This window comes from Mauremys mutica, chromosome 5, assembly GCF_020497125.1.
Source record: "Mauremys mutica isolate MM-2020 ecotype Southern chromosome 5, ASM2049712v1, whole genome shotgun sequence".
Taxonomy (NCBI): Eukaryota; Metazoa; Chordata; order Testudines; family Geoemydidae; genus Mauremys; species Mauremys mutica.
The window spans coordinates 100,598,098-100,624,222 of NC_059076.1; the positions used below are offsets into that span (position 1 = coordinate 100,598,098).

At 40.4% G+C, this 26,125-nt stretch overlaps 2 protein-coding genes across 6 annotated transcripts in view; one reads left to right on the top strand and one right to left on the bottom strand.

Annotated features, from left to right (window-relative positions):
• Nucleotides 1-1,360, top strand: part of RFC1 (replication factor C subunit 1) — a 62,029-nt gene extending 60,669 nt beyond the window's left edge. For both annotated transcript variants that reach the window (XM_045017769.1, XM_045017768.1), the window contains exon 25: nucleotides 760-1,360. In XM_045017769.1, the coding sequence (XP_044873704.1) occupies nucleotides 760-837 (78 nt within the window). In that variant the 3' untranslated portion in view covers nucleotides 838-1,360. The remainder of the gene's footprint in view (nucleotides 1-759) is intronic.
• Nucleotides 1-26,125, bottom strand: part of WDR19 (WD repeat domain 19) — a 122,980-nt gene that overhangs the window by 12,797 nt on the left and 84,058 nt on the right. For 2 of the 4 annotated variants that reach the window (XM_045017764.1, XM_045017767.1), the window contains 12 exons: nucleotides 24,031-24,155; nucleotides 22,526-22,638; nucleotides 20,426-20,494; nucleotides 19,824-19,901; nucleotides 13,473-13,569; nucleotides 11,317-11,441; nucleotides 9,226-9,307; nucleotides 7,429-7,579; nucleotides 5,903-6,026; nucleotides 4,789-4,865; nucleotides 3,352-3,476; nucleotides 1,348-2,512 (listed from right to left, as the gene is read on the bottom strand). In XM_045017764.1, the coding sequence (XP_044873699.1) occupies nucleotides 3,362-3,476; nucleotides 4,789-4,865; nucleotides 5,903-6,026; nucleotides 7,429-7,579; nucleotides 9,226-9,307; nucleotides 11,317-11,441; nucleotides 13,473-13,569; nucleotides 19,824-19,901; nucleotides 20,426-20,494; nucleotides 22,526-22,638; nucleotides 24,031-24,155 (1,156 nt within the window). In that variant the 3' untranslated portion in view covers nucleotides 1,348-2,512; nucleotides 3,352-3,361. Of the gene's footprint in view, nucleotides 1-1,347; nucleotides 2,513-3,351; nucleotides 3,477-4,788; nucleotides 4,866-5,902; nucleotides 6,027-7,428; nucleotides 7,580-9,225; nucleotides 9,308-11,316; nucleotides 11,442-13,472; nucleotides 13,570-19,823; nucleotides 19,902-20,425; nucleotides 20,495-22,525; nucleotides 22,639-24,030; nucleotides 24,156-26,125 lie in introns of those variants that run through there. The other 2 variants (XM_045017765.1, XM_045017766.1) reach the window with 1 other exon arrangement.

Consider the following 26,125-nt stretch of genomic DNA (forward strand, 5'->3'; position numbering starts at 1 on the left):
GGAGCATTTTCTGATGGTAGGTTTGAAATTTTGGCGGAAGTACTGCTGTCTAATGTTCAAGTAGCAGATTTAGGGTCTCACATCACTCAGCTAATTTTCAATTTGGTGTTTTTCTGATGGTAATGAATTGAACACCTCATCTGATCAATTCCACAATTTCAGGGAATGTTTTCAGCATCAATAGGACAGACCCTGCCCATTTTGGCGAAAATCGGAAAAGCAAAAGGGTGATTTGCAGAGCTGATTGAAAGTGCTGGCTCTGGCAATCAGCTCTATAAAACAAAGAAATTGCTGTTTCAGCAAAACATCTGTGTTGCTCATTGACCAGTACAGTTTAAAATGTTGTTGCCATCTTGAATGACTTATCTCCCAGACAGAGAAGAATGGTGGGGGAGGTACAGAGCCCCTAGTGTTCAGGAGATGGAAGGGTGGGACATAAGGACTTTTTAGGGAAGGAATGGAAGGATGCAAGGAACCCTGGTATGTGCGGTGAGCTTTGGCAACAGATGTAATGAAGTGTATGTCCCTGATCCTTTTTTCAGTTAAGTCTTTAGAGGTTTTATTTAGGTTATTGACTACTTCAGGATCAGGACACAAATTGGAAGTAACTGATATTAACAAAAGTAAGGATATCAAACAGATAACACTTCCTTTAGACTTATCCTTATTGAGAATGTTGCCATGCTGATTGTTGTGTTCTGTCACAATTTAGCATGGCCCACTAAACCTGCATTTTAAATTTTAACATTTTATTTCCAGCAAAAAAAGGCAAAGTCTTCCAAGCCATCAAAAGCAGCAAACAGAGAAGAAACAAAAAAAGGGAAAGGAAAGAAATGAGAAACTGAACTGTTCAGTACTGACTGATTACATTGGGTAACCACTCTAGCTTTGGACACAGCTTTGCTTGCCCAGTGATACCCACTTTCTGGCAGTAATGTGAAGCAGTGATCCTATTGCAGCTGGAAGGGTAGAACCAGTGGGCTGAAAATGCTCCTCTTATAGAGGTAGTGTGGCTGCTTTGCAATCCAAATATGCATGGATGATGTAAATGTTAACATGCTGCAAAGTAGAAAAAGATTGTAAACAAAATGCAGACTTTAGTCTGCTGCTGGAAGGTCACCTGTAAATAAGCACCAGTTGCAGCAGTAACATGTTGAAAGAGGGGCTTAGCTTCCTGCCATTTATACTAATAGTCTTTCTTCACAGGACTTTGAACCTTTTTACTAAATCCATGCTATTATGTGGTGAAATCTTGTACATAATGCAAAACATTTAAATTGCATATTTCTGTTGTACATTATAAAACTGCAGCAATGTATAAAATTGCAATAAAATTAGTTTCACAAATATTTTTAAATTATATTTTGGCTTATTCAGGTTTTTTCCCCCTTTTGGAGATGGTATTTGTCCCCAGCAGGCCTTAATAACAATCTACCTCAGCTTTTGGGGCTACAGTGTGTATTGGAATTTTTTTCCTGGGTTTTGCCTTCCACCTCCCTCCTCCCCCTCATTTTGTTGAAGGAGAGAGGCGTGGAAAATACTCAATGAGAATTAGCACTTCTGGATGCTTTTGTGCTACGCAATTAATTGCATGTATTCATTGTGAAAATGAGATGTTTAAGGCTCTATAGCAGGGGTGGGCAAACTATGGCCTGCAGGCTGGGGACAGGGATATGTCACTGCTTCTGGGAGCCGCTTGAGGTAAGTGTTTTTCATAGCCTGCACTGCTGAGCCTTTCCCCATGCCCGAGCACCCGCCTCCCTCCAACCCCAATTTTGTGAGCAGTCATGGCCCGCTATATAATATCTATTCCCCACCCCTGCTCTATAGTGCCCTTACTGCATTGTTCAGGAACTAAAAATTCAAAGCATTGGGCTGTCAGGTTTTGGTTTTTTTCCTATCTGGTCTTATCCAAAGTCTTTTCCCCACTTTCATTGAATTTCTAGCTCAAGTTTCCTAAGCAGTGTTGTGGAATTGAAATAATTTAAACACCTCTGTCTGTATTGCAATGGCAACATAGAAATCTTTAAAGTTTTTCAAACTTAAGATATTGTAAATGGGTATACCCCAAGGTCCTGAGATTAGTGTGATACCCTCTTTATTATGCTAAATTTTACTTCCTTTGGCTATTTGTATTGCTTATCTACATCTCCTAGCTATCAACCCCTCCAGTAATGAGTTGGCTATAAATGAACACACATGGAAGCAGTCACCCCAGAGGTGTAGAGAGAATTCTAGTGGTATTACACTCTCAAATGAAGTGACACATTTGCAGCAGAGAATGCTGAAACGAAGAGTTGGCACTATTCCCATTTGTGCTGCTGAAGCTGAACAGACTTTAAAGTTAAACTTAAGGGTAAAATTGGATTTATTCTGCTTTCAGTAAGTACATTGGTTAATTTTTGTATCACAAAATAGAGAACAGAACTGACAACTGCTCCAGTATTAAACTGTTTGGAAAAAAAAATCCAGCTTCCTTAATGCCATAACACTCCAGAAGGACCCAATCATTCTGAAAATGAAGAGGAGCAGTTATTCAGTCTTCAAAATAGAGGCAACTGTACCAAACTGACTTTTCAATGCATTAACAATAAATAAATTGCTTGTCAAATACGGAATTAACGTTATTATAAAACTGAACCTCTTTCATAGTCAGGATTGATGCTTAAATACAATAGTTGGAGAAGATATGTACTACAACTAAAAACTGAAATATTAGTCTGCTACTTATGCTGACAATTTCTTTCGAAAGTGCTTAATACCCACTGTGTAAACCTACAGGACTGTAGGTACAGTACACTAATTGTCTACTTGAACTACAAACCAATGTGTAGATTCTAGCTAAACATTCCCTCCAAGGATTGCTGGTACCTGAAAATAGAATTGGGATATCAAATACTGGATTCAAAATGTTAACCAGTACAATATTTACTGTAAAATAGAGTAAGGAGTGAATTAATGGCAGCAGGTGGTGAGAATTTGGTTGCATTCTTTGAAGACTGAGCATTTCAAGCCAAAACTTGCTACCTGGAGTTGTCAAATAAGAATCAAAACTAATAGTGTGCAGTGCCTTCTTGCCATCCTGTTTATCACATTGATGGGTTCCCAATCTGCTTCAGCCTATAGGTACTACCATGTAGTTGGTGTTGCACATATTCGGCCTCAGTTGTAAACTTTGTAGGGCAGGGAACACCACAGAGTTCCCATATAAACAAGCACACTTAGTATACTAAGTTTTGTAATTACATAAATATCCATTTTCTCTAAAGTTCATCCAGCTAGTCACTGTGTCTTGGCTCATTTCTTGCATCTCTTCCTAGGGTTTGTTCTAGAAGTGGCAGTAGCACTTACTTGAATAAATTCACTGTTCCATTTCTTCTGGGTTGAGGTATGGTGTGCAGTCAGCCATCTTCTTAAGATGGACAATGCTAACTCTTTCTGAACACATTGGACATATATTTTCACTCTGCAACATACTATTTTAAAAGAAATATTTCAGGTCAAATTACATTCCTGACACCATTTTCAACCACAGGGTGTTGGGCTTGATGCAGGAATTAGTGGGGAAAATTCTGTGGTCTGCTATGCAGGCAATCTAATTGTAACCGTTCTTTCTGGCCTTAAAACCTATCAACTTTAGTAGGTGGGGAGGGTGAAAATGACTCAGTTGTAAGGTATCAACTACAGTAGAATCTGAGTTACAAACAACCTCCATTTCAGAGATATTTGTAGCTGTGAACAAAACATTATGGCTGTTCTTTCACAAGTTTACAACTGAACATTGATTCAATACAGCTTTGAAACTTTACTATGCAGAAGAAAAATGCTGGCACACCCCCCCCCTTTTTTTTTTAAGTTCAATAACAGTACTGCACTGCATCTGCTTTTTTTTTGGGCTCTGCTGCTGCCGGATTGTGGGGTTGACTGGTCAGTTTGTAACTCTGGTGTTCATAACTCAGATTCTACTGTAACTACTTACAATTTCGAAAGAAGGGATTTCTTGGATGCTTCTATAATAAAGCACATAAAGCTCTTGGAAGGCTGTCTAGCCCCCTACTGTATTCTGGAGATGGGCTATGTTAGTAATTCTATTTAAAGCTCCAGTCTCATTTGAGAAATCAAATATGCAGTCTTAGGGCTACTCAGGTTTGAAAGTAAAATATGCAAATCTAAAAAGAGTATAGAATAAAGAGAATATTGAAAGGGAAGGCTTTTTACTGATAAGGTAGTTCTGTTCAAATGTCAATAATAAGCACTAACTGAACTGAGGAACTGCTCCTACTTCCCTGTGACTGCTGATCAGGAGATATTCCCTTGTTTAAGGCAGAATAGCTGAGGTCAAAGCTCTGCTAAGGTACATTCTTACTCTGGAACTAAGCATTATGGAGCGTATGTCTGTTGGATGGGGGAACAGCTGCTTTTGTTCTTTGAATCTTAAGGGGCCCACATCAATAGTTGGGGCTCCTCAGGCCCGTATTGGTGTGTTTCTGCACTGCCTCTTGGGGGATGGGAAGGAAAAGTGTTGGGAAGTTGCAGAAGCCTGTTTCCACCCTTGCTAGTTTCTTTCAAAGGTTACAACACTGGATCAGCTGCTCCGTTCTCTATTTGTAGCATGCATTCAACATGCCCAAATGTGCTCATGCTAAGGTAGCGCTATGGTGAAAGTGCGGGGTAAGGATAAATGATGGGCCTTCAGAATGAAAGGCTTAAAGCTTCTTCCTGTAGAAAAGGGTCTTTGCTATTTAAAAAAAAAAAAATCCTTATTCAGCAGGAAAGATTCCAACTTACTTTTTGAACTCTGAGTGCAGGGCAGGGAAGTCACAATTTGGACAGGCTGTCCAATCATTTTTTACCATATGCCGACCCTGCAGGTGAAAGTTTTCAATGATTAAACCTGATTGTAAGTATTTGCATCCTAATCTGCATACTGACTCTTCAGTTCTGCTCCTTTCTGCAGCGAAAGATCTTAAATCTAACAAGTTTCATGAGGAACAGTGACACTAACTTGCAATGGTATCAAATACCCTACAGCATGGCTAGATTTAATGCTACTGTAATTTATTTTCAAGTGAACATTACATGAGATTGACAATTTGGATACTTCATTTTTGCATCTGTATGAATAGTGCTGTGGATTTTAAGAAGTTCTGAATAAGAAAATGCAGAATTTCATTACATTTTTCTGCGCTTTGTAATTCTCCCTTCTTCCCCTCTTTTTGGTAGAAGTACAGCAAGGGACAATTACCATGACCATTACTGAGTTACCATTTTAAGAGTTTATAAACAGCAGTCCCCAGATATTTACCAAAAATGTTGGGGCTTTTTTTTATACTGGAATTTGTTGTAGGTACAAGATTTCACTTGCTAATCATGCACACAGAAGGCACCAGAGCTGTGAGGCCATCTGTTTGCATACCACCTTATCCAACCTGAGACCACAAAGTTGCAGGCAAAGCAGCAGTTTGTGATAGACTGCTTACAGTGAGACAGCTTCCTCCTTGTGTACACTCTTAATTTAAAAAGTTTCCATAAATACATAGATGTGCACAATGTTAGAGTTCCAAAGATGTAACAGTCTTAATTGAAAACACACACCTTTCTTTCCTTTACCATACACCTTATAATTTCACTATAAAAATTCATTGGTTTCATTAAATTTTAATGATAGAATAGTCAGTTATTTTGTGTTCTCATTTAAACAATGGGGATAGAGACTGACTGGACAAACATGTTTGAATCAATTACAAATTTAGATAAATGTTACTTATCAAATCAGTCTGACATTTTAAGAAGGAGGAAGAGGCAGACCTTGTACACAGTGCGTAATACTAAAGGAAGCATTCTCAAACTGTGTGCGCGCGCAGGGAGGAGGGGAATTTGTCATTCAGTTTAAAATACTCACAGTTGCAATGCAATATGGGAGATTGTTTTTACATCCAGGGCAGAGGAGTTCACACTCCGGGAGCAGGAATTCACAGTATGGGCATGGTGTAGTTGGCTCTTCTGCCTCAGATGTGTCTGGTCGTCTAGAAATAAGATATGGATCTGAATCAAGTACAAGAAATCATTCACAAAAGAAGACCACACCTTATTTCTGTAAAGAGCAAAACATTTATTTTTCAGAATAATGTACAGTTTCCAGTTAACGATATTTTGTCACCTACCCTCGTCACCAATTTTCCCTTAGATACTGCGTATATTTTCCTTACACTGTCTAACATTGCAAGTGGGCCCTTAATTTGAAGTATTTATTTGCCATTAAGCAATGTTGATCACCATTTTGAATTCTTAATCTCTCAAACATCCCAGTAATAAATGGTGTGTGTGTATAAATACTATGTAATATCATCTAAGTATGTATGGTAGTGAGGGATCCTGATACAGACTCTACTCTAAAATGTGTAGATTATAACTAATATGAGGGCAGTGAGAGGGACACTTAAAATTAGTTTTCCTAAGTGATTTCTAGATATACTCTGTCCTGGAACTTTATAGATAAAAGGCTTTGATCCTCTTTCATAGCACTTTCCATTTAGTCTAATACATCCTTTCCAGTGTCTCAGCATAATGAGCTTTGAGAACAATTAGACATTTTCATTAAAATACTTTATAAAATTTGGCAAAGTTCAGATTTTGTACCCTGATTTTTTTCTGCTGGACAGGAGCTATTTCAGTTGTATTGACCAGAGCAGTCAAAACTCATCCCCCAAGTTGCAAAAATTCTGCTCTCAATTACACCCATGTAACCCTATTGTCTCCAATAGGATGTCATGAGTATAGCAGAGCAGTTTGGCATGCTGGCTGGGAGATTTTTAAAGTGGCACCTAAAAAGCAGGCAAGGAGCTTTACACATGTAGGATAAACACACCATCACTATTATCTATACAGTAGTAGTATTCTAGGAAAACAGGTCTCTGTAATCTGTTTAGACCACAAAATCTTAGAGGCAGAGAGGGAGGGAGAAGGAATTTGAGAGTTTGCCGTTTTAACTTGGTATTTATCCTTGGCCTCATCTCCTTTTTTTCGTTTTAAACTGATGGCTTTCCACGTTTCTACAAAGTGCTGTGCACAGTAGTGATGCTGAACAACTGACCCCTGAAAATACAAATATAGGAGAACTACTACGACTTTGTCGGTTCAATTCACTATAGACTTTCACACCTGTGCAACATGGGTGTAAAGCATTGCAGCGAGTTTGGTAGCATTTTACACCCACTTTGCACAGAGGTAAACATGCAAGACAATGAAAAATAAGGGCCTCAGTCTTTAGAGGAGTTGGACATTATTAACCTCCCAATCTAAGGTAAGGATTATGGAAAAATATCTAAGGAAAAAATATGTAAATGTAGATTTTTATGGAGGAAAAATAATGCTACAGATAAAGTTGTTTTGTTGTCTGCACTTATAAATCATATTAGCCTAGCTCACCTGACCATTGCTTCGATCTTCTTTTTGTATTTAAGATCTATTTTATTGCGGTACTCCGGTCTCATTAACATAGCAGCAAAACTGAAAGCTGAGTTTTTCAATCCTGCTCTATGACACTCAATCACTGTTGACGTCAGGATTGGGACAATGTCTGCAATGAAACAATGGCAAATGTTAATCTACCACTAGAAATGCTAAAAACCTTAGCAATAGAGCAAATAGGGGTGGAGAGTCTTTTGAAGAAATTCTTTACTCAGGGCACAGAGCTACACAGATTTTTGGTACTTGTATTTCCACATAGATATGCAGAGTCTGAAGAGATCTCCAAAGGGCACCTAGTCCATCCCTTTGTGCTGAGCCAGGATTAAGTATAGCTACTGCACCTTCTTTAACCTGTTCTTAAACTTCTAGAGACAAGGATAACACAACCTCCCTAGGGAACCTGTTCCAGTGCTTAATTATCCTTATAATTATAAAGTTTTTCTTAATATCTAACTTAAATCTCCCTTGCTGTTAAGTAAGCCGATTGCTTCTTGTCCTACCCTGGGTGGACATGTGACCAGCTGTTCTCCCATACTTTTTATAAACAACCTTTTACCTATTTGAAGACTTCATTCTCCCCTTAGTCTTGTCTTTTCTAGAATAAACATGCCCCATTCTTTCAACCTTTCCTCACAGAGCATGTTTTTTTAAACCTCTTGTTTTTGTTGTGCTCCTCAGGACTCTCTCCAATCAGTTCCCATCTCTTGAAACATGGTGCCCAAAACTGGACACAATAATACAGCTGAGGTCTCACCATTGCTGAATAGAGCAGAACAATTACCTCATGTGTCTTACATAGGACATTCCTGTTAATATATCCTAGTCATTGGGTTTCCTCTCACTGTGGTGCATTTCTGAGACTGAACATATGACCTTGGGAATTGTTAGATTACCCCCACCTCTCCCAAATACGGTCATGGTTCATCTCTTACCATAGCTCTATTCATAGCAAAACATTCACAGTGTCTCTGGACTGATAACTTAGGTAGAGACATCAGTGGCTGGGAACTTGGGAGCAAACAGTCGAGTATAATTTCTGTCACAATGTGTTTAAGAGTGCAGGAGTTAGTGTAGCTGGCCAATGCTGGTCATGCAGAGCAGCCTAGGTGTAGGCAGGTGAAAAGTGAACATGTGGTGTAGACATACGTACTGTCACTACTGTTGTCATATGTGAGAGGATTCTGCATGTAGTAGTTTCTCAAAGAAATTTTACCTTTTTACAGTATTCCCTAGACAGAGTATAAGGCATACAGCAGTAATGTCTAATTACCAAAGTAAAAAATGAAAATTTTAAAGGTAACTACTATATAACAGTGAGCCAAGCATTAGCATCTTGCACTTGCACTGTACTTTGTCCCAAGCAAGGACTGCCATAATAGTAAGACTCCCTGGCCTTGCAGTACTCTCTTGTACTGAAGATGCAGTACATCTGAAAGAAGACAGATGAGTTTTGTGGCAAGGTCCCAGAATTGACTCACCAGTTACATATGATATTGAGACTGTGGTTCATGCAACTTAATACTGCAACGATTTAGCAATTAGTATGGTTGAGGACACACTTAGCTAGCAGTGTTGCCCTCATCACTAAGGCCTTCATAGCTATGTGCCATGTAGCAAAGCAGGTTTTCCATGGCAGGACAGGTTTAACTTTTACTACACAGGTTTAACTTGTTCAAAGATTAGCACAAGAGGAAAGTGTCTGATGCACTGGATAGTTAATTCTCGTATGCTTTTTTGTGTGTGGACAGCACTTACGTGATGGGAACTTGCTGATGTTGTTGGCTACACGAATAAGCATGCGTGCACCCTTCATGTGATCTCCACGTTTAACATGAGTCTGAAATAAAACAAGTGGGTATATTTACACTACAGCATTTGGAGGATCTGAAACTAGTAAATGCTTTGGCCACTCTATACTAGAGCTCTGCGCGGATAAAAGAATGTGGATCCGCATCCACCACGGTCAACTCGCCATCTGCTAGCCATCTTTTACCTGTATCAGCAGCACCAAGCTGTCTCACAAGGGCTGGGGGACGGGGGGGGAGAAGAAGAGGTGGAGGAGTGAGTTGGGGGGGCAGGGTCTTGCAGGGAAGAGGCAGCAGGAGGGTGGGGATTGGGGGTAAGGGACAGTGCAGGGGCGGGGTCTCGAAGGGGCGTTGCATTGTGTGCTGCTCCCAGGGGCTCGCTAGTGATGGCACACTGCGAGTGCAGCAGTGCATCTTGCATCACAGTGGGGTGGGGCGACGGGGCCCCACCTGCTCCAATCCTCGTGGCCAGGCCTGGGACTGGGAGCATGGTCAGGGCTACCGGGCTGGGCCATGGTGAGGTTGTTGGTGCTGCCTGAGGGGTCCACGCTGCTGGGCAGGAAGTGGCGTGGTGAGTGGGTGCTGGACAGTCCCGACTCTGACCTGCTGCCCAGCCACAGCCACTGATTGCTGGCCCCACCTCCTGGGCTACACGAGCCAGATGCCGTGGGCCAGGCGCCTCAGGTGAGTAGAGCCCTGTGTGGTTGTATCTGCATCCGATCCATTATCCACAAAAATGGTCCATGGCTATGAAGCGGATATCCGCAGATTTGCAGGGCTCTCTCTATACTATACTTGGTATTTCAGCTAATCTTAGAACTACTTGCTACCGTAGCGTCTCAAACTTTTGTAACTTTTTCTCCTTTGGGCTTTACCTCTCTAAGCTTCTATTAATTTTAGGTTTTATTAACACAACAGTTTATAGCCTGTAGCTGCCAGTAAGACTTTTCCATGGACAAATCTCCAAGTTATCAGCGAATCACTTGAGGATTTAAAGGTTGTCTGATAAGATTATTAAAGCATCAAACCATTCCAAAAGATGCTGGGCCAAACTTTCTGCTGGCAGTGCACTGATGCAATTCTACTACAATCAAAGATAAATGTAGTCTCCTCTCATACACAGTCTACAAACGTAAGTTCTCTGTCCATATATTGTAGTGGGATACATCTGATGTTTTGTAACTTAACCGCCTGAAAACCTCCACCATCAATACTGCCAAAATAGATACAGAACCAGTAAGGGGAGGCCCACAAATATTTATGGATGGAGACCTCTATTAGGCTCTGACACCTATGTCTGCCTCACCACTTATTTTCTTTGGGCCACTGGAGGGGGAGATGATGTGTTTTGGGGAATCCTATTTAGCCCTCTTTATCCTCTGAAAGACATGGTGAGAGAGATATATTGGACCGACTTCTGTTGATGAAAGAGACCTGCTTTCGAGCTCTTCAAGTCTGGTCTTTATCCTCTGGCATTTTTATAGCATTTTTGTAGGGCATCTCTCTTCCCCCTCTGCCCCAACCTGAGGTCTTTCTCAGAGGATGACTCCTTTGGTGCCTCCATTTTCTTATGACTTGTCCCTAAGCCAGCTGAAAGTGCTCCTACCGATTGTTCTTGAGCCTGCTATCTCCTTGCCTGGGTGAGGAAATGGAAAGCCACAGGCAGAGCAATGAAATCTAAGGAAGGAGAGAGGCAGGCTTTAGCAGCCCCAGCTATCTCTAGTAATCATAAAACTACAACCGGATTTTTATTTGATCCCGGTTGCACAGGATAAACACAAGGACCTTAGCCACGTAACAGAAACCCAGGGCTATCCTGAGTAAACTGGAACTTTTGGGACTATGCTATTCAATGGTATAAAATGACTGATAAGCAGTGAGCTCACTGAATGGAAATGGAATATTCTTGTAACTAGTGCATTTACCAGCTTCCATCTGTATGTACTATCAACAAATATGCCCGCATAATTAATCTATACAATTTATATAAATATTGCATAGAATTTGCTTCATAAAAACACTAATTCTGAATCTGCATTACCTTTACTAAAATATAGCTGTGTAGAATCATAAGATTTGTAGCCATCTCAGAAGGAATTTTAATTTTCTGGGTTTTGAGTTCTGAATACATACTAAAAAGAACATCATGTGCATTTCGGTAGTTTCCTTTAAAAAAAAAGTTAACAGTAAATGTAATTTTTCACAACAATGCTCTTACACAAGGGATATAATTAAACTCAACTGTAGGCTTTTAGCTATAATCTAAGAGCAGAAAATTTGCAAATCAATTTGTCTGGAAAAATCACAGGCACCTAGATGCCTGCTACAATATCCTAGACAGTACTAGTTTAGCAGCTAAATGGAAAAAAATCAGTGTGACATGGGAAGAAACGTAAAAAGTAGGACATATGTGGAACAGCTCAAAGCACATGTAGATCATTATTTTATCTGCTGCTGTCCCCTATATTAAAAATGGAAGTTGGAACATCCATTACTTTTCCAATAAAGTACAAAAGAGTAGTTTTAGGGCATCCTAGGATGGATTTCCTTTGTTTCTGGACAATGATTATTTCACATCTTATTTCTATAATTACTTAAATATCGAATACTTGAATATTTGAAGTTTTAGTTTAATATCCTAGTGTATGTATGTATGTATAGTACTTTGCTAAATTAAATAGGTGGAAAAAGATTTCACTTCAGATCAATTAAAGCACCACATTTTATTATTTCAGGATTACTGCTATATTTTCAGGTTTAAGGAATTTAGGCAATGAATAATAAAACCATTGAGCCTTTATGTTCCATGCTTACATCATGAGCACATAACTGTTTTTCACTGCTGTGGCGTAGCAGACCTTTGACACTCAGTGCCATGGGTTTGAGATTTTCCAGCCCATTGCAGAGCAGCAGACAGCTGTTAACTTACCCAGAATGTGATTGTCCTCCTTGTCCCTGAGGCTGCTGTTTTAAAAACATTTTCCATAACTTATTTTAAATTAAAAGAAAATAGAAAGTTGTTATAGGACTGTTGCCTGGACTAGAACGGGAGCAGCCAATGGAAGAGATACACTATTTTGCTTCCCAAACCCCTTCCTCATTCATTTTATTTTTCTCTCCCCTCTATCTAAAATCTAACCAACCACTGAAAAACAAGTATAATAAAAAAAAGAATCTTTAGAAGTCTGTTCTTTTAAAAGCAATCATTACAGGTGAAACTCCTACTAAAATCAGTGTTTGATGTAGCTAAGGACTGCAGGATCAGTCCCTAAATTAGAAGCCATGTCTACCAGCCACTGCAATTAAGGAACAGACCTCCATTATGGGGAAAAGTGAAGTTCTCTACTAATATATCTACTGGGAATGAAATAAAAGAAACTAAGAGACTCTCTCCATGACTTTCCAATCTCACTACCACCATCACTAGGGGTAAGTCTATACTGCAGTTAAAAACCCACAGCTGGCCCATGCCAGCTGACTCAAGCTCACACTAAGGGGCTGTTTAATTGTGGTATAGATATTTTGGCTCAGGTTAGAGCCGAGGCTCTAGGACAGGGGTAGGCAACCTATGGCACTCGCACTGATTTTCAGTGGTACTCACACTGCCCCAGTCCTGGACACCAGTCTGGGGGGCTCTGCATTTTAATTTAATTTTAAATGAAGTTTCTTAAACATTTAAAAAACCTTATTTACTTTACATACTACAATAGTTTAGTTATATATTATAGACTTATAGAAAGATCTTCTAAAACATTAAAATGTATTACTGGCGCACACAACCTTAAATTAGAGTGAATAAATGAACTTCTGAAAGGTTGCCAACCCCTGCTCTAGGATCTTGTAAAGTGTGAGGGTCTGGCTGCAGGCCAAGCCAGAATGTCTACACTGCATTTAAACAGCCCCTTAGCCCAAGTCAGATGGCATGGTCCAGGCACAGGTTTTTAATTGCAGTGTATACACACCCTATAAGAGTGCTTTAAACTCCCATAATGGCAACTTCACACTTTCAAATAAAGGCTGAATATAAGAGAAAATCGTTAGTGCACACAAGACGGAGGTCTTTCTAAAATTGATATATGCCCTTCTTTGAGCATACTCCTATGAGTGGTAGTATCTAAAATATTGCTGGGATGGAAAATGGAATCCTGTTGTCACATCAGTAAAAACAGAATAAATTAAGAGTATTGAGTGACCTACCTGCAGACTGCTCCTCCCTGGCAATTATTATGGCAGTTCGGGCAGCTTCTCTGTATTGCTTTAGTGCCATGTACAAGCGGAACAGATACTTGGCGTCCTTAATCAGAACAATACAAAAGTAATTTTGCTGATGGAACATATACTGCTGTATCATCTTCTAGATCTTAATCTCTCTCTATCTCAAGCAAATGTCAAGAGGCAGTTCAGATCTGTCTGTGAACTCTGTGGCTTGGCCATACCCTGTCTGGCTGTGCATCATGTTCTCTGCCTGTGGCAGTGCAAACAAAACTGTGATCCAGTACTCCCATTTCTTTCATTGCTAAACTAGCTTTTAAAATATTTTTTGGGGGAAGTAGTGAGCAGAAATCTCTCTTCCCTTCCCTCCATCAAGGAGAATTTTTTTTACTGGACCTCCACCCCTTGATTAGGATTGTTTCTAAACTTCTCCTCAAACTGCTCTTGGATTGATGAAGAGATTACTTTCAGGAAGGAAACAATCAGGGAAATTTTTCCATTCTTAACAAACAGTACATGAAAATACAGTTGAAAGATATCCCTCTTTCAGCTGGAATGTAACATTCATGTAAATCTGCTGATATGAGAACTTCTAAAATATATAATTGCTTGAAAAAAGTTGAAGAGAAAGCACACTAATCATGAGGTGACTAATACTGAAGAAATTGGACACTGATGCGGCTACATTGTTCCAGTAATGTCAGATCTAGTCAATCAGAGAAGTTTTTGAAATTTACCTAGGGGTTTTGTTTCTGCTTTTTGGTATTCTACAGTAAATTTGTAGTGGAGGAGCAATTATGGAAAAAAAAAGTATATAACTTTTATCTTACAAGAACCTTTTAAATAATTATAATTGAGTTGTAATTTAAAAACTATTATAGAAAAGTACTAATGCTAAAATGTTGACCTTGAAATTCTGTTCTGCAATAGCCCCTGATTCAGTAGAAGATAAAGAACAATGAATTAAAATTACTCCTTTTTTTTAGCTGCACCTGCAAAAGAACAACAAGGAAGACTAAGTAGATCAAAAGGAGGAAGCCTGCAGGAGAACGCGTGGGTCCACTGGATTTATCATGAAATAAAAGGAGCAATTTAAGTAGGTTAAGGGCAGCGCAGAGAAGCTTAGATGATTTTTTTAAATCAGTCCTCACCAGAGGAAGTTGGAGAGACTCTCTCTTTTCAGGTAATAAAAATGATGTACTATCAGATACTGAGGTATCAAAACAGGTTGTACTGGAATAAGATGAGACTAAATGCCATCTTTACACAAAAATACCACCTTACTCTGCCTGAAACCCCTCTGAAATCAGCAGTACTTCTCATGGACTAAGATACTATTTTGCTTGAGTAAGGGTGATAAATCCCAGCCATTAAAGAGTAGTAAGTCACCAGAACCAGATGGTATACAGCCAAGGGTATGTCTACATTACAATTAAACACCTGTGGCTGGCCCATGTCAGCTGACATGGGCTTGCAGGTCTCCGGCTACAGGGAGCCATGGGTGTTTAACTGCAGTGTAGATAGACCCCACGAGATGAGAAGGAATTTAAGAATGAAGAGGCTGAGCTGCTATGAAAAATATGTAACCTCTCATTAAAGTCAGCTACTATACCAGAGGACTAGAGGGTAGCAAAGGTATCTGTCTAGCTTTAAAATAGGTGCTAAGGGGTAATCTTAGACATTACAGCCCAGCAAGTCTTACTGCAGTACCAGGAAAATTGGCTGAATAATTAAAAAAAAAAAACCAACAAAATTCTAGAATACTTAGATGAATGTGATATGATAGCAGCAAACTAGTACAGTTTCGGTAAAGGCAAATCATGCTCTATTAAACTACTAGAATTCTCTGAGTTGCAGCAACAAATAAAAGATAAGAGAGAACTAGCTGGCAATTTACATGGACTTTCAAAATGCCTTTGAAAAAGTGCCTTCACAAGAGTTTATTATGGAAATTAAGTAGTCATGGAATGAGAAGTCAAGTATTTTAGAAACTGTCTAAGGACATAAAACGAAGAGCGGAAGTAAATGATCAGTTTTTGTAATGGGAAAAGACTAATTGCAAAGTGTCACCACTGTTGTTGTTATTTTTTTTTACTGTGCTGGAAAGGGTAGTGAGCAAATGGGTAGAATTTGCAGATGAAGCAACAATATTTAGGTTAGTCAAGAAGGATGAAAACTGACAAGGGACCCTGACAAAACTAGACAAGTTGGCACAATGACAGCAGATGAAATCATTGCTGACTTGCAAGGTGATGCAAATAGGAAAGAATAGTTTGAATTACTTATACACATTGCTGGGTTCTAAATTAACTACAATCCACTCATCTAGGGTGACCAGATGTCCCGATAAAATGGGGACCATCCTGATATTTGGGTGGTTGTCCCGTGTCCTGACCGATCTTTGGTCAGGACGCAATTTGTCCTGATATTTCGCTCTGCCACCCAGCAGCACTCGGCTTTTTTTTTTTTGCTCCGCCGGCGAACACGCCCCCCCCCCCCTCAATGTGTCTCGATATTTTCTTCATCTCATCTGGTCATCCTACACTCATCTAAAAGACCTGGGTAGCATTATAGACAGTTCAACAGAAACCTCTGCTCAATTTGCAGTAGTAGTCATAAAAACAAAAAGCATTAGGATATATATAGAATGAGACAGAAAATATGATAATGGAATTACGTAAATCAATGGTGTACCCTCCCCCAGAATACTGCATTCAGCACATCTCAAAAGATACATTGTGGAAACAGAGGGAGGTTAGAGAAAGGTGAGAAAATTGTTAAAGGCATGGAGAAACTGAAAAGATTATGACTCTTCAACTGACGGAGGAGACAAATAAGAGGGACATGATAGAGGTTAACAAAATAGAGACTTGCATATCCTCCCTCACAACAACAAAAAAACATTCGATGGAGATTGAAAAGAGACACTGAAAACTGATAATGGGAAATATAATTTTACATAACATACTTAACCTGAGGAACTCACTGCCACAAAGGCTAGTAACTTAATGAGATTTAAAAAAATTAGATATTTATATAGATAATGAAACTCTACAGTTGCATTAGATAGGATAATATATTGTATTAGTTGGGACAATGCAATCATTAATTGACTAGAGTTAGGAAGAAAATTCTCCTATCATCAGGTTATTACATAATTGTCCACCACATGGTTTTTTGTACCTCCAAATCATCATCTGACCACTGTCAGAAGATGGACCACTGGCCTGACCTGGTATAGTGTTTCCTATATACCTCATTGTGGATGCAATTAAGGTAACCTAACTAAATGACTCAAATTGTGTCTACAAATAGTTTATTTTTACATCTTCAGTTGAGTCCAGTTTATTTTAAATATGGCCCTAAATGTTTTAATTTTATATTGTGTGCTTTTAAATTTGGCTTACGTTTTTAAAATTAGAGAAAACAGTTTTAAATAGAAAATATCCTTCTTAGAACTTTTGGAAAACATATTATTAATATTCACTAGACCATTACTTCTTTTTTATTGGAATTTGGCAACTTTACAGAATTTTGTTTTCAGGGTTGCTTGTTTTCAATTTTTAAAACATTTTTGTATTTAAAAAATAAACACAGAACAGCAGAAGGTTGTTAATTAACACTCTAAGTGATATGCATTATAGTAAGCAAAAAACCAGGATATAAATCAAGGATATTGGATCAGAATCCTTTTGTCTTAATTCTGACAAGTGTAGTTTAGTATTATATGTAATAAATTTATTAATATATTAGAATACAAAGGGTATAGAAACATTTTGATAAATGTCATAAAGGCTTAGTAATATAACACCTCACTACAGCCCTGAGCTATTAACTCTTAATTGAGAAGTGGAGTGAAACAACCAGGCTATTCTGAGAATTATCTAGTTTGGGAATAAGTGAAGAGAGGATTAACAAATTTCTGCCGTATGGCTACTTCAATGTAGATTTTATCTTCAGGGAAATAAAAATTCTACCATCTAAAAGATGTTATTCTATAAAAATGTGATTCAGATTGCTTGAGAATTTCAGTCAAGCATTTGCCTCTACACCATAATGAAGTTAAAAATTTTTTTTTTTTCTTTAACAAGTTACAGTACTATGATTTGATAAAGTAAAATGATGTTACTCACTGAGAGAGACTATGGCAGATGGGGTAAAGCATTCAGAAGAACAAGAGAGAGCTTTTAAATGAGGAAAAGAATGCCCTTCATACAAGTTCCAAAACAATGTTAAACATTACAATGAGTGTATTCCCACAATGCTATGATGTTTTATAAAAAAAATTAAACCATTAAAACTGGTTCTCAAACTTTTTCATATTGTGGGTCACTTCCAATTCCCCATCCCACACATTCCACGAGGCAACCAGGTTGCGGTTTACAGAAAAAATAACGTAAGGACAGGCTGTGACAGTCAGTTCATGTCCCACCCACAGTTTATATCTGTGTGCAGCAATATTTGTTAGTGCCAGATCTCCCATCACAGCCCTTACAGTTCTAATATCTCCAGGTCACTTTACCATTGAATTCTGTCCTCTTGAGTGTATGTTCCCTCTACAATTTTGGTGTCATCCAAATGTCTGATGAAAGGTAACATTACATCAAAACAGCACCCAACAAAGACAGATAAAGCAGCTGGCTCAAAGTGCAGAGATTTTTTTTTTATTAAAAAAAGACAGAAATGTCACTAAATGCCCAAAGGACCAATACTGGCCCTATAATACAGCACAGCAAGGAAGAGGCTGGAGCTCTGCAACCTCACTATAGAGTTGCAAACCACAACTAGAATTCTGAGGGCTTGTAGCCCTTCAGCAGCAACTACACATCATCTCAAGAGCTGTCAAACCCAGTTCCATGCCTACAGAGCATAAATCTGTGATTCTGAATTTACAGGACTGTGGAGATTACACTGTGGAAGCCCTGCAGAGTCTTTCTGATGCAGTGTATGTATGGGAGCAAGTGCCTTCTCTAGCTCAGCCACAGAGGATCTCAGAGAAACTGAATTACCCAAAGACTACCACCATCTGACGGCCGTTAGCATATTTTAAAACCTAGATGAAAAATAATCATGCAAAGATAATATGGGCAAAATTCTTTTCTCAGATCCACACTGCAGATCTACACTCCTATATTTTGCTCACCTAGTTGGTGGTTTGCACATGTATGGAAATCAAGATACTGAAGTAGAGAATGGTTGTGTGGATACGAGAAGAGAATTTCACCTCTGAAGACATTGTAATTTCTCTGAGCCCTTTACCCTGAAATATATTTGGTATTCTTGGTCTTCCTTTTAACATCAGACCTATGGCATTAACAAGCAGGATTAACAACATTGGTTAACATTACTAACCAAGCACACAAACATGACAACTAATACAAAAAAATATAGCACGTAAGAGTGGAAGACGGACTAGTACAGCCTATTGGTGGTAGTCTACCAGTTCCCCATGCTTGCATCACTACGTATGGTGGGAGAAGTGGCCTATGGACTCCAAAAGCAGCTCTATTTAGTCCTCTTTGTATAAAGGATGCTGGGTATGAAATGAGGGCTCCCAGAAGGGAGATAAAAGCAAAAATCCATAAAGCTCCTGCAGGAATGTAATGGTGGTGTTGGTGGCCTGTGAGATACAAGAGGTCAGACCAGATGGTCTGGTGATCCCTACTGACCTTAAACTCTGTGACCTCAGAAAGACTTCCCATGAGTCACAATAAAAAATAAATACCTACAATATTTTATATTCTTAGTGTTAAATAACTCAGCATTCTATATATAAAGTATGCCATTAAAAACTCAATATATGGATTTGCTAATCTTTAGTTTTCTTTTTACTATAAACGCTTTATTTAGTCGTGTACAGATCACATATGGAATTGTATATCCCAGCACAGTGTACTTAATATTTTATCTAAGATAAGTATAGTTAGGGAAACCATACCCTATATTTGCAGTTGGAATTGACTGTAATAAATCATTTTCAACTTTGAAAACTGTATGATATTAGATAATGAAGTACAAAAATAGAGGGCCAGATTTTCAAAAAACGTTCAGCATCCATTTAGGTATCTAAATGAAGTAGCTAGATTTCCAAATAACTACAGAACCCATTGTCCACATATCAATGGGAGATGCTTCGCAGTGAGCCCCTTTGAAAATCTGATAATTTACTTTAGGAACTTAAATGGGAGCTGAGCACTTTGTCCAGAACTATGTTTATATATCAAAAAAAAAAAAAAGCAATCTACATCTACTAGGTGTCTGAAGGGCAAAAAAAAATAAAATAAATCATCCTGTAGAACAGAAACTGGAGAAAAAAGAGTGATAGGAATATAGTACCTTGGGCATGCCATCACTCTCCCCCATAAGGTAGTCTATCAGCTGATTGGTTAGTGCTTCATCTTTTGCCTGTCCCACCTATGAAAGACAGAGGAAAAATGTGCCTGAAATATGGGGAAAAATAATTAGATTTCTCCATAGAAAACCTTTGAACTTAGATATGTTTAAAACATGTTTTTACCGGTGTTATGTACTCAAAATGCAGTAAAGTAGGTATCTATTTGATTGATCAGCTTCTCTTTGACATGCTGAAGTCCATGTTGAAAATCTAACACACTATGGCAAGGATGTCATAAACTACTACCTATTTAACAGGTTTTTAAATTGCATCCATTAAATATTAACAAGATCTAGATTTGGAATTACAGACAGATATGTTATTTACATTCCCTTTTTTCAGCATCAGTGCTAAGAAAATTATTTGGGATGGCATCAGGAACTTTTTACCTTAGCCTTTGCTTTTACTCTTGCAGATTCCTCCTTACATCTATAAGCTATTCAAATTCTGCTAAACACTAGGACGACATCATTACAGTAGAGACACAGATTACTTGAAAAGCAGGCTGAATATTCAATTTCTTAGGTTTATCAATGTTTCTTACTGTTTCAATAGCCATTTCTATAGCCATGTTATCTTCTGTGGTTGGACTTTTCAGAAAGTGTTTTAGTGCCTGAAACAAAAATAGAAATACAGGGGTATAACAGATAAATGACATGGTATTTTCTTTATAAAAGCTTTTTCCCTATTTTTGAAAAATTATATTTTAATTCATCTAGTTCTGCAGCATCCGGGAAGGAAGGAGAAACATCCTTTGATTACATTAAAATTACGTGATCCCTGAGCACACATTGAGAGCATTTGTGGTGTTTCATATGAATCTGAAATCAACTGAGTCACAAAGTAGTGAAAATGACCAATAAGGATGACCACACCAGGACCATGGCGGTACACAGGCATCAGCTGCTGTCCCAAAAACTGCTGTATATACTGATCAAGTCTTTCTGAAGGGCTTGCTGGACAATTACAATCCAGCACATCACCCATACCCACCCTGGTTCCGCCTCACTCCCGTGGCCTCATCAGAACAGCAGGAGCATTCATAGTCTAGTCCTGGCATATTTCTTATCAGCACTGACAGCCAGAAATCAGAGGAGATCTGCTCTACTGGGGTATTACAGAGCGCTGCAATCAAGGGTTAATGGGGCACTGACTCACTGGGAGAAGAAGGTCACCTACAATGGTCCCATCCCCAGCAGTTGGTAATTTTCAAAAATTCATAACCTTGCTTTTTTGCTCTCAGGACATAAACATTCTGCTTAATATGCAGTGGCTGACACACTCAACTTGTAACCAGTCTATAAGAAATATGCTAATTTGCATACTCTTTCCTTTAAAAATTGTGTTTCAATAAGCTACAGTATTTAATCAATTAATGAGTTTTTTCTATAACTGAACATTCAGACAAGCAAGTAAACAGTAACTAAACTAACTACCGTATATACTCGTTCATAAGCCAAATTTTTTTAGTAAAAAAGGGAAGCACCAGAGAAGGGGATCGGCTTATGAACAGGTACAGAGAGGGAGAGGTGGGACACAGCCCCTCCCCCCAACAGAGGGAGCAAGGAGAGGCAGCACAGCCAGCAGAGCCAGAAGAGAAGAGGTGGGGCCAGAGTCTCTCCACTTCTGGCCACGCTGCTCTCCCCCCCAGCCTCCAAAGCAGCTGCAGCTCTGGGGCTGGCAGGCTGCAGCTGTGCCGCTCAGCCCTGCCCCACAGAGCAGGCTGTGGCTGCATCACCTGGCCCTCCGGAGCACGCTGTGGCCGTGTCACCCGGCCCAGCCCACTGGAACATGCTGCGGCCGTGCTGTCTGGTCTGGTCCCCTGGAGCAGGCTGCAGCCGCGCTGCCCAGCCTGCTGGAGCAGCTCCAGCCAGGTCAGAGACATCCTCCCCTGGCCCTCCCCAGATAAGGTGGGACGGGATGGGATGGGGAGAGTGTGGGGGTCCCAGGCTGGGGTGGGGTCACGTGGGGGATGGTCACAGGGGTTACTCCCCTGATCCTCAGCTTCTTTCCCCACAAAACATTTCCCCACCAGTTGCTGTCCTGGCCTATCAGGGTAAGCAGCTAGCGCGCCGGGACACTTTGTTTACTTAGGTTTACCTCTGTGCCTGTGGATGCTTGAGGTAAACAAACCATCTCTGCCCACCGGCGGCTTATCCTCATGGCCTGGGAGCCAAAGTTTGCTGGCCCCTGAATTATAGGGTCAGCTTATGGATGGGTCATAAAAATTTTCCATTTTTACTTATTCATCTTGGGGGGGTCGACTTATAAACGAACCAGCTTATGATCAAGTATATACGGTATGTTAATGTATCACTTAGAGATATATTATGTCTACGATCCATATGAAGCTTCCACTGCTGTCAATAAGAATTATGTGCATGGCTGAATAACATAATATATAGCACTCACCCTTTATTCATTTTCTATTTAATGGAAGAAATAATTTCCTCTAAGTTTTGTTGTAGGTAGAACAGTAATATTTTTTTCTTCTGATTGCATCAATGTGAAATACGAGGAAGAAGATAAAAAGCCTATTTTTTTCTGATCTATAGGAAGTGTAATAATCCTGGAATCCAGTGTTTTGCACAACCATTGCTATGCGCATTTAAATACTGTTGCTGTTTTATCTCGGAATACTAACCCGGGCATACTGACCGCACAGCAAAAAGAACTTGCCCGCCTGAAAATGTTTTTTTTCTCCTTCGAAGTATAGTGCAATACTCTGATAGTCTTCATTGGTAGTATTCTCAGAACCTGCAACACAGACACTAATGTGAGCAAAATTCTTCTCATGAAACAAAGGTTTACAGATCCCGTCAAAGAGGCAAACCATATATTTCACATTTTTGGCTGTTGGTTTTCAAACAAAATAGGAGCCAGCTGGATTTATAACTTGTTTTGCACAGTTTATACCTACTTAATGTGCCACATTTGATCTTTCATAAAGGACTAGTGGCTAAGGGTACCTTTTAGTCATAGGTATTTTTAGTAAAAGTCATGGACAGGTCAATTCACGGCCTGTGACCTGTCCATGACTTTTACTAAAAATACCCGTGACTAAAACTTGCGGCCGGGGCGGGGGGGGGGGGGGGGGGGGGGTAGGGGTGTTTCCCGGGGGCACCGCAGGTGCAGGGGGAGGGAGGCCCGGGTGCTGGCAGGGGTGTGCGGCAGCACGTGGCCCAGGATCCCCGCTGGTGCTGGGGGGTGCGGGTGGCAGCACATGACCCAGAACCCCTGCTGGTGCTGGGGGAGCAGAGGGGGGGCACGTTGGTGGGACCAACAGACTCCTGACCTGGCTCTGTGCCCCCTCCCCCCAGTAGTAGCAGAGTTTGGGTGTAGGAGGGGCAGGGGCACGGGATGGTGTGAGGCAGGCTCTGGGTAGCGCTTACCTCGGGGGATCCCTGGAAGCGGCAACATCCCCTCGCTCAGCTGCTAGATGGAGGCATGACCAGGCAGCTCTGTGTGCTGCCTCTGCCCAGAGCACTGGCTTCACAGCTCCCACTGGCTGGGAACCATGGCCAGTGGGAACTCCGGGGGCGGTGCCTGCAGGTGGAGGCAGGATGCAGAGCTGCCTGGCCACACCTCCGCCTAGCAGCTGAGGGAGAGGGATATCACTGCTTCTGGGGAGACACCACATAAGTGCTGCCCAGAGCCCACCTCACCCCATCCCGTGCCCCAACCCCGTGCCCCCTCCCACACCCAAACTCTGCTGCTCGGGGAGGAGGCAGTGTCCTGAGACTGCTCCAGCAGTGGCTTGTGCGCCTGGTGCAGGGGCTGCCTGAGCTGCCTCTTAGCCAGGTACACCAGCTGCTGCAGAAGTCACGGAATCCATAACAAACTTGCAGCCTTACAAATGACTTACTGGAGCAGTTTTTTAATTTAGGTTTTACACACCATAATGTAATTACCTGTGTCGTTTATTAGGCATGGTCAAATGGCTTAACTGTGAACTGGTTCAGTGAATTTTCCATTGCCTCCTAGTATTAATAAGGCAGAAAACTGAATTCTGTAGGTGACCATGGATCAAAGAGATGTGAAATTTCACACAGATGCACATTATCGTTAGACTTCTCTATGCCTTTCTTCACAAATAGGCCGTAAATTGCTAAAGAATTCCAAATAAAATTATTAAAATAGAATTCTCACCAATGATGTCAGCATAAATCTCCATCTTATTGTGCTGTTGGGCCAGTGTGAAAGCTTCATTATTACACTTAGACATAACCAGAAACTGGATGGCAGAACCGTAGTCACCCAACTGCAGAAAGAATCTGATCAGAATAAACACATTAATACTTTTGTTAAACAACATAATAAACACACTCCAAATGTTTTCCAAAGAAAATCTCTCTTGTGCAATGAGTGTGGCAACTGAGGGACCATTAAATCATTCTTCTAAATCTTCTAGTGTGCTGCTATTAGCATATGCTCGTACCTTACAATAAACTAATTTCTAGTAAGAATTATGGATGAGAAGGCTTTTCTATTTGAAGCTTGCTTGTTTATAGTTTTCTAACAGATTCTATCATTTGGGATCAAATTTTGTATGTTTATTGACAGGCCAAAAGTGAACTTTTTTTGGGTGAAACTGATACATTTCGATTTGGCCAATTTTGAGACATTCAAATGCAAAAAGTGTTCTTCAGATGCCTTTTTCTAATGATATTTTCATATACTGTACTCTTTTTTCCATTTAAAATTTGACACTGGTTCTCAGTGAGGACTACTGTCTTTGAAATATGATTTAAAAATAATAAGGCTGAAGTTCTGATTGTTTCGCATCATCTGTCCAATTATGTTCATTATGCATTCTTAATAGTGTGTGATGTTCTTGATATGCACCCAGGCAACCATACATGGCACTTTGAACTGAATGTATATTTACTGCTTTTGTTTGTTTGTGTGATTGTATGCAAGAGTAAGAACATTCAAAATTATGCACTCAGAGTGAAATTCACTCCCCTTGTGTAGAAACCTGAGAATGCAGGGAGGATGTCGTGATTAAATACAGTCACATATCCCCAGCCCTCCACAAGGTCAGTGTGCAGGGCTCCAGTAGCAGCCACAACCCCAATGCAATGGCTCTACAGGATGCTGGGACCACTGGATCTGCATAAACACAAACTGGAAGTGGTCCCCATGGACTTCCTTTGTCCCTGATGGCACCTTCCACACATGTCCTGCAATGACTAGTACAGTGACTAGCTCCATGGCATGCAAAAGGCAGCTTGTTTGGCTACTCAGCTGACTAACCTTGTACAGTCCCCTGGAGCTTACATGGTGCAAAGAGACTTGCACTGGTCCTCAACACCATGAGTGAATATCACCCTCGGTTTCCAAATTTAAAGTTTAACTGTCTAGCACCAGCTTTGGCCCTACATAAAGCTACAGATGTGCCAACATGAGCATTCTAGAGGCTTAAAAAAAAAAAAAAAAAAAAGGCCCCAGCATGTGATTAATCCTTTCAGTGCTCAACTCAGGGATTATGAAGTGTTGCACTATACAAAAAAACACAGATTCAGATTTATGAAAATAACCTAGAGGTGCCCCTTCTATGATCTGGGTGCCCACTCCATAAATTCAAATACACGATACAAAATAAAATAAAAAAAGAATATCCCTCCCAGATACCAGGTAATGAGGAAAACAGAATATAATATAAATAAAATAACTAAAGGGACTATGCTTTACATGGTTACAAGCTAGAAGACATGAATCAAGCAAAAGAATCTGTTGATAAGAATGGACAAAAACTTAAGACTTCTCCAGTAAGAAAAGCAAACAGAAGATTGGAATGTATCAACAAATTAATAGAGAATCCAAAAAACTGAACATCCCTTTGTAAAAGCGAAACCTCTCTGTGGATGGACTAGAGGGATTACTACAGGGGTGGGCAAACTACGGCCCGCGGGCCGGATACAGCCCGTCAGGGCTTTGGATCTGGCCTGCAGGATTGCCAGCCCCTTGGTGCTGCGGGCCCTGTGGCACTCCGGGAAGTGGCCAGCACCATGTTCCTTCGGCCCCTGGGGAAGATGGGGGGTCGGGAATGGGGAACCACGGCCCATGGGAGCTTCAGGAGAGGTACCTGCAGGCGAAGGCAACGCACGGAGCCCTGTGCCCACCCCCTCCCCCGGGGACATGGTTCTGGCCGCTTCCAGGAGCAGCATGGAGTGGCATGGGGCCAGGGCAGGCAGGCAGGGAGCCTGTCTTAGCCCCACGGCCACCCCGGAGCTGCTCCAGG